Here is a 9,401-nt window from a genome sequence, read left to right on the forward strand (position 1 = left end):
TGATCCGTCTAAAGTTTTCTTTGTAGTGTTTTGTGAATTTGTTTGTCATTTCATCGTCTTTTGTGTTTGGCCATTGTGTTGTCAGTTTCTCTCGACTTTAAAGTTTTTTTTTTAATGAGTTTTGAAACTAGGTATCCTCCACCACTTTTTTGTTAAGTAAGTACCAGTAATAGACAATTACAAATTTTGAACAAGTTTTATTAAAACATGACAAAAATGGAATGACTAGACATGAGGTTACTCACATGTAAACTGTATAACAATTGGATTTCATAGTAACAACAAAACATCAATGGGACCAACATGATCAATATAGTGCTGTACATTTATGTGGCACATACTTTTAAAAGATGTCAATGCCTAGTGTTTGCTGTTCAAGTTTGAAAGTTTGGCCCTAAATCTCACAGGTTCAATCATTTTAAGTGTATATCTCAAGTTTGCTCCAACTCTCATGCATTCAATCTTTTACATATAAATTGTGTTCTCTCTTGTACTACAATTCAGAATGTTTTTGTTTTTGGTTTGCTATTTTTTAAGTGTGCAACAGATAACTTCTGTTATGCAACAGGTATTAACTTTTAACCAGCACTTTTTATAAGATTTAAATCTGTGTCTAGACTCTCAACGTTTAATTGGTGGTCAGATTAATTATATTATCTTACAAATCTCCTCAATCAACCTTTTTTTTTTGGCTTTACAGTAATTTAATATCTGTTTTTGCTACAATTTTGAACATGAGCTTACAATTTTTCCTAATTATAAACCTTTGACATTTTCTATATATCAACAAATTTTTTGCTAGTAATAAAATGATTAGAAAGGATTTTCATGATTTAAACTAAATTCACATTTTTTTGTGTCTGTGAGATAAGATGTTTATTAGAGTTTAAGCATTTCGGCAACACTGGATTTTAAAAAGGTCAACACTAAAATTTATCCTGATGGTACAATGTCTATATAAACACAAAGATGTATAAAAATAAAAATTCTGGTGCCAACATTGATCATGTGGGTAGTCAATCTTTAGTCACATCTGACTAATAACAGTTTTCAAACTTTCTATAAAGTCCTTGCATATATAGGTTTTGAACACAACCATTGGAGTCTGTCGACAAAGCACCTTCCACAGGTCAACCTTTCTTGATTAGGCAGTTGTTTTCCAGAAATTCAGTAGCCATTGTTCAGGTAAAGTCTGCTGTGGGTGATACCAGTACTGGAGATGACAGATTACCAAAATTATAGAAGGAGAATCCAGCAGGAACTGAACATGATCGACAAGGTGATACAGGAGTCGGTGTTTTGCATAGAACTTCTTTTTCAAAGGTCAACAACTGCTGCATAAAACTTAAATTAGGTGAAATCTCATGTTTCCTGGATTTGACATACTCAAAAGCTGTATTAAGATCTATTTTTTCGTTGTACATGATGTATGCCAAACAAATAGTAGCTGATCGACTTATACCAGCATGACAGTGAACCATCGTCTTTCCTCCACGGTATTTTTCATTGTCTGAAAAGATAGATATTTGCATATTAAATTTAATGTCCTCTTCATATGTTCTTTATCCTGTCTCTTGAAAAAAGTTATGCAGCAAATGAAAATAATAAATGCTTTTCACAATTGATAAAAATTGTGCTGTTGTCTAATAAATCTCATTGTCATTCAAAGGCTTGTTGATAAAATGATCTGTATCATTTTTTTGGTAGTTTAATACAATTGGTATCTAATCTCCAGTCGTCCTGAACATGCATGAAAAATTTGCCACTGGAGGTTAAGCAACCAATCAATCATCCTTATCTCCAGTTATTGGTGGGATCCTCCATTTTTATTTTTTTTAAATCTTACTCTTTATACTCAGTTCCCCCATGGGCAGGTTTAAGCTCTCCCTTCACAGGAAAAAATCTGCCAGTTTTAACAATATGTAACCACAAGAAGTTGTTTATTACTTAAAAAAATCTGATAATTGCCAAAGCACTATTTATGATCATTTATACAAGTTCACTGAGCTATCCTGCATGTTTAAGTTCCTTGATGATCTAATCTCCAGATGATCTAATTGCAATAAATTTAAACTTTTATAAACATCAGTACAGCAACTAAATGACAAAAGGCTCCCAAAACTGGACAAAAGACAAGGTTTTCTATTACATGTATACATGTACATACCAATAAATTGGATCGCCTCTCTAAACCACTTGGATAAATCTGTCGATCCATCGTCTTCCACAGCAATAGTCTTATATCGGAAGTCACTGCAGAAATGGTTTTGGCACGTGTTGGAGACATTCAAGATGGCAGTAATTCCTAGATTTATCATTTCTTCTTTACATGAGGCATTAGCTGAGTTTCCGATATATAAATAGTCCTTTAGCATTATTGGCTCAGACTGAAAATTAAAAATTTTACATACATTAAAGCAAAGCATTCACATGTTTCTCAATGTTTTTAAAAGACTTGTTTTTACTTTTTTTGTGTGCTTTTCTTTCAATCGTTTTGTGAAAACATAATTTGATAAGGACATCCATTATGTGCTCGTATGCCAAAGCTTGCTTGCAAGATTGACATTATTTTATAATTAACATTAATGACAATGATATTGATTGAACAAATTTAGGATGAAAATAATTTTTAATTCTTTCGTGAATTGAACTTTATTTTTAAGTTGTGTTTTCGATGGAAGCATGTTTTGATGGAAAGATGAACTCCCCATTACCTGTGTGGAGTCTGTTCTGTACAAGGATCGTCTGCAGGCTTTGTCCATCTCTACCGTTGTATCGTGTACCTGGATATACTCGGATGTTTGGCATAGATGTGGATATGTCTTTTGGAATTCTTTAAAACTACCTGAAGTTTAAAGCAACATACATTTTAATACGGCAAACAAAATAGTTTAAATTTATGTTATTTAACTATAAACTTGAGGCATATTTTTTTCTCGTCCTGAAATGCATCAAATATTTGCCACTGGGCGTTAAGCAACCAACAATCAATCAATCAATCATATTTTTTCCATTTTCTGAGTTTATTCGATTCATAAATTATCACTTACTTAAAGCCCAGTAGCAAGTTGGCGCATTTCACATATTTTTAACAATACAAATACGATACGTTTAATCCGAGACGTATAATATACATGTATCAAATTGAGAAAGGAAATGGGGAATGTGTCAAAGAGACAACAACCCGACCATAGAACAGACAACAGCAGAAGGTCACCAACAGGTCTTCAATGCAGCGAGAAATTCCCGCACCCGGAGGCGTCCTTCAGCTGGCCCCTAAACAAATATATATACTAGTTCAGTGATAACGCACGCCATACTAAACTCCAAATTGTACACAAGAAACTAAAATTAAAAATAATACAAGACTAACAAAGGCTAGAGGCTCCTGACTTGGGACAGGCGCAAAAATGCGGCGGGGTTAAACATGTTTATGAGATCTCAACCCTCCCCCTATACCTCTAGCCAATGTAGAATATATATACGTCTCTGGTTTAATAAGTACATGCAGATCTTTAAACGCAATATTTCTCTTTTTATATTAAAATAGTTTTCTCTTTGTTATGAGAGAAGATGATTTACTTATAATTTTGAAGCAATGTTTTTCGTTTGACATCAAAGATGAGAATGGAATCCAGGATGTAGGTTACACCGAGGGCCATAACGCCTATATTTACGGAAATGACCAATATTTCAATCGAAAATGTGAAATATTAGGTTACACCTGTATTAATGAAATGACAGGTATTTCACGAAAATATTTATTTTATAACATGTATACACCACCCGGTCATAAATATATAAAAATAACATACATGTAGGTGAACAACCTCTAATCACGATTGTTTGTAAACAAAACATAAAAATCGTGTATAACTTGTGGGATTGTCATAAATAAGCGGTTTGCCGCGAATTACTATGACTTTGTTGCATCTGGAACAGAGTCAATTAATTTCCTGTCATTTTGTTATGAATGAAATCAGCACCACAACTGATTGATCTTGGCTACGATTAAATCATAGCCCATCGATCTCTTTTCCCACACTCCGGCCATTTTCATTCATGTTCAAAGGATAGGTTTTTCCTACAAAATGTAATTATTTGATTGTCAAAGTATCGACCGATCACCAAGCAAAAAAATACTCAACGGCAGTTATTTGTCCTTGGAACAATTTTATTAATCGATGCGCAGCAGAAAAATCAATGTATAATGTCTTTTTGAGGCAATTCTGTGCGTGGGTGTCTATATAAGGTATTAACATGTAACTGTTCCGGGTTTTAATGAAATTATCCATTGTTATAATCCCTTATATACAGGACTTAAAAGGCTTTGTTTTTACAATAACTTTGCGATCTACATATGGTGGTCAAAAAGGAGTGGTGTCCAGATATAAGCCTTGTAAATTAATTGTCTGTTAACTGGTTCAACTTTTTATTTAAATTTCTAACGATAAGATTTACTTGTAAAAGTCCTTGGATTTAATATGGAAAAAATACGGTTTTGATAGACAATATGCCTTTAAATAATAATTGAATTGAACAAATACCCGCGAAAATAAAATGCTTTACTCTTGATCACTTGAATGAAACAATGAGGTACACACGTAGTCCGTTTTCAGAAACGCTTGTACTTCAGAAAATTATTGAATTCATTTCGTTCATAATGCAAGAACGAATGACATTATAAAACTTGGACCAATACATATCATTTATTAGTCCCAGTTCAAAAATTAATATTAATTTATATTGTTTGTCATGTTGGTTATACGATAACAGTTAAAGTTCTCACAAACAAGCCTCTGGGCGATAGAAAACCCTCGAAATGCAGATGAACATGAAAAATGTAGAAATTTTAAGTACACATTCTTTGTTAGTTTTATACATTTTAAGAGTTAGTACTAATTTCCTTTGAATTTATTTCGCACCTGGACAACATTCGTACCGCATCTTTGCGAGTACTTTGTGGTTCTAACGGTATTTGCTGTGTCCATGAGAGTATATACTTCCATGCAATGTCTTACTTTATAAAATTCAAAAAATAAGTTTTTGTCTTACTTTATAAAATTCAAATATAAGTTTTGTTAAATTTTAGAAAGTTTTGTGTATTTATCAAATGGACTGATTTAGACAATTGAGCTTAAAAAACAAAATTCTGTTGAAAATACGGTCGTCATCGCAAGCACTGCTTGATATTTCGATTGTGAAAATTGTTGAAAACTCGGTATACATGGTAAAGCATGTCCATCATGTCCATGCAGTTATAACACCAGACGAAATAATCATATGGGCATACACACTTAGACATGAGATCTGTATTTGATCCCTATATATTTCAATTAAGTATAATTTATAAAGGTATTGAAAATAACGTCAATATTATTTTTGAAAAATATGAAATTTCATTTAATAAGATATGTTACGTTGAAATTTCAAAGACGGCATCGAAGTGACAGCGTGACATATAATCGTCTTGTTTAAAATGAATTTACATACAACGTATTGTATTTTTTAGATATATGTGCATCTGTGCGAGGATCTATATTACTCTTAAACATACGTCCTTGATTTGTGGTTAATAAAGTTTTCCCTTTTGTGTGATGCATAGTTAAAAATATCTAGTTTGTGGTTACTCCTACTATATAGGAAATTCTCACAAAAAACCTTGACTGTTGTATCATATACTTTTTTAAGTTTTCATTTCCCGTGCAAGTATATTTATCATCAAAATAATTAAAGAATAGAAAAGTAAAATTTATTTTTACAAGGAAAAGGCAAATACGACAAAAATAAGAAAATAACCCTGCTGTTGAATTGGCAATAAGACGAGTTGGGTTAATTGCCATTCCCGTCTTAGTACATTTTGCTTATTCGTAAGAACGGTATTATGGATAAGTTTCCACGTCATAAGTAGCCTATGCCTTAAGAGGATAATATGAATTAGGGTTACAATTTCGCATTTAGACGCGATAACTTTAGTGAAATAGGGGAATTATGTTGTCAGTGCCAATTACGAGAGGGGAATTATTTTGTCAAATTAACCTGCTCTTTAACGTTATTAGATCGTGCGCTTTGATAAAGGGGCTTCCAAAATATACGTTTTTTTTTATATTATCTGTTTTAATTTAAAATTATTGGTAAGAGATACAACCACCAAGCATTTATAATGAAAATTCAAAACCAGAAACGATAAAAACAGAAAATTGTCGTCCATTGTTTTAACTGAAAATTATTTTTTATTAAGATGATGATCATGTCATCGCCTATCATGTTATCTTGATGGGTTTATTCATGTTTTTATTTTATTCAACATCCATCATGTCCATTGGCTACAATGATCTTCTGTTAAGCACGTGTTTTATCCTTTAAACTTGCTGTATATTCCATATAGTTGGCGGTTGTATCTTTTACCAGTTCTTTTATTTCATAAAGTACTTTTCAGCATGAAAATATCGGCGATCAAGCATTAGTTTTACTTTGCTTTCATACACTTACTACTGACTGATAACAAGACCACAGTATAATGTGAAAACGCTATTTTAAACAATTTTTTACAAGCGATCATTTTTTTTCTAATTTATTACAACTTTGAGAAAAGAAGATGGAAACAGCGAAAATGAAAGACGAGTGGTGAAAGTGGAATTTATAATTAAATTATCGAAAAATCACGAAAATCAGATTGCTTGGTTAAATTTTCTCAAGTTAAAGCGTATATTAAGAAAAGTAAGACCAGGAACATATATATTAGATATACTGTTCCCAGGTAAGATTAAATTTGTCCTACTATAAACGACAGTATGTGCTGCGTTGATTGCTTTATCCAATTATTTTGGTCCTCTCCATGTACACAGCAAAAAACATACTGGAAGTTTAAAATGCATGAGTAATGAATAAACTGTTAAAGTTTGTTCTTTAAAAAATATGTATCGGACATGCTTTCACAACCTGTATTAAACATTTACAATTGTAGATTTCCGAAGTTTTTTCAGTCCTCTCTTTGCACGTTTCTGAATAATGATTCATAATGTATATGATAACAATTTATAACAAATCTGTCTGCACTGAAATACTTAGGTAATTAATTTATATTATTATTAAAATGTCCAAATGCTGGACGAAATTGATAATTGGTATGCAGCTACTGGTATAACTTGGTAATTGTTACTCATTTTATGATCCTGTCTAGATTACGTTACATTGCATCGCCTGTCTAGCTTATGCCACTCATATATGTTGTACATAAAAGGGCCCTTATTTGAAAGAACAAATACTCTCATTCATTCATCTCTATTTTTTCATATTCTGACTTTTAAATTTTATACATGTATAAAAATTGTGTTAACAGACACGATTTTTCCCACGCATTTTGGCCATTCAAGATTAATTGTTTATATTTCCTTATCAATGTAGCCGGTATTGTTAACTCTTAACAGATGAACACAGGATAATGTCCAAGAAAAGCCAGATGAACAACCTTCATTGAAAGTGTCAAAGTCGAAAGGCATTCTTATCAAATTACTATTGAACTTATTTCCGGTAATAAAATATTTAAATGGTGACAGCTAATTTAATTAACATATTCGGGTAGAAACTGATTATGTTGCTTCCGCAGGAAACAGATGATTTCCCTGTGGGAATTTGTTTATATCGCATTAATAATAGGGAAATAAATAATGAATACTAAGTGTAATTAAATATTAATGATATTTGCATTTTATGATTTGTTGTACAATATTATCACACATTATTCTGTATGTTAATCATAGATGATGTTCTGTAAGTAAACTTTAATCAACCTTTGTCCCAGCTTTATTAAATATAGCAAGAAATATGCAATTCCTTGAATATAGAAAAGGCCTCCTGGGTGAAATATATTATGATTTAACCAAATTACAATTGCTTCCTGTAATGTTTTAATTTGATTATATTTAGAAAATAAATGCTTCCTTTATTTGGTGAGGTAATTAAATCACGAAATTCAAGTTCTTATAATTTGGGGAAAATGCTTGAAATATATTGGTCTCAGATTACTCCCTTTTGGGATTCTTTCTGGTTTGGCAGAGGCGTCCAAAATAGAAAGTCGCTCTGGACTTAGTCCCGCAGATATAATAGAAAATAGAAAATATTTTCTTTTCTAAATCTGTAAATCATAATTATTATTTCTCGGTGGAGAAGAAGATTTCCGTTTTTAAGCAACTTTTGGTGTAATTTTGCCCGTTTGTACAATCAGAGACATTTAATACATATTGTATAATAATGTATTATATGTCTCTAGTAGAATATATATTTTAACCTAAAAAAAGGTTCTGCATAAAAAAACAGCGGTTAAAACGCTAAAATATGTGCAACTGCCAGTACCTTTACGACATGTCAAACTGAAAAAAATTAACATATTCGGGTAGAAATATATCGTAGTATATATCGGAGCAGTGTACATACTTGTTCATACATCTGGAGAAAAACCGCTAGGGAGCATCTTTAAATTTACATGTAAAACGTTTTAAAAGAAAAAGGCGTAGTTTTATCTTAGCAAAATTGTAAACGAGATAAGAGGCTAATTAAACAACTTACTTTGAAGTATGAAACAGTTTTTGCTGTTTACTAGTTTACACATGGACGTCCAAACAATATACATATCAGACATCTCATCACCGCTCTGTATGTATGTTCCGTCGTCGTACATGTAAATTCTACCAATTTGTCCAGTTTTTAATTTATTTTGTATTTCACAACCAAGCATCGATTCAAGACGAATTGTTCCACCGTTTCTGACTCTTCTTTTCAAGATTGGAGGACAGTACACATTGCAAGCACCAATAATGTGATCTTCGTTGTAGGATAAATATGATCTCGTATCAATTAATAAAATGTTGTCTGTAGATTCGGATAAATGCTGTTCTAGATTGTTGAAAAATGTAAAGCTATTTATGAAATTCATTTTCATGACGTTCTCCTTGCTCTTCTAAAGTTGTAACTGAGGTTTCATTCATAAACTACTCGTAAAATTTATGAATGGGATTATCAACAACCATTACAACTTCCGGTGAATTGATTAGACGATATCCAATCGTGATAAAGCCAAGCCTGAACAAGGACCGCCTATTAAATATATTATCATCGTCATATTGATTAAATTTATTGATTGGTGTGGGAAATTATTAATAAAACCATGTCAATAACGGCATGTGTGAAACACAGAGATGTGTAGAATTTAATATCTATGTGATTTATGAGGCGCGTCCATTTGTATGAATGAAACACCTACAAATGAACAAATATGGAAACCAAAATTCCCAGAAGGCATTCATTCATTCTCCTGTCAGTTACTACTCCTACTATTTTTAGTAACATCGTAAATTCGTAGTAACCGACTGAGATTCAAGAGAAACCTCGTTTGAACCACA

The 9,401-nt window shown here is 31.9% G+C and overlaps 1 protein-coding gene across 1 annotated transcript; it reads right to left on the reverse strand.

The window, feature by feature from the left end:
* Positions 1-177: 177 nt before the first annotated feature.
* LOC127734158 (dual specificity protein phosphatase 1-like) lies at positions 178-9,109 on the reverse strand. The gene is made up of 4 exons (XM_052243874.1): positions 8,569-9,109; positions 2,715-2,845; positions 2,168-2,387; positions 178-1,510 (listed from the first exon to the last, which is right to left on the reverse strand). Exons 1-4 carry the CDS (start codon positions 8,939-8,941, stop codon positions 1,182-1,184), a joined length of 1,053 nt encoding a protein of 350 aa, XP_052099834.1. The 5' UTR covers positions 8,942-9,109; the 3' UTR covers positions 178-1,181.
* Between the last annotated feature and the right edge of the window lie 292 nt (positions 9,110-9,401).

This window comes from Mytilus californianus, unplaced genomic scaffold (genome assembly GCF_021869535.1).
Source record: "Mytilus californianus isolate M0D057914Y unplaced genomic scaffold, xbMytCali1.0.p SCAF_3, whole genome shotgun sequence".
In the NCBI taxonomy this organism is placed as follows: domain Eukaryota; kingdom Metazoa; phylum Mollusca; class Bivalvia; order Mytilida; family Mytilidae; genus Mytilus; species Mytilus californianus.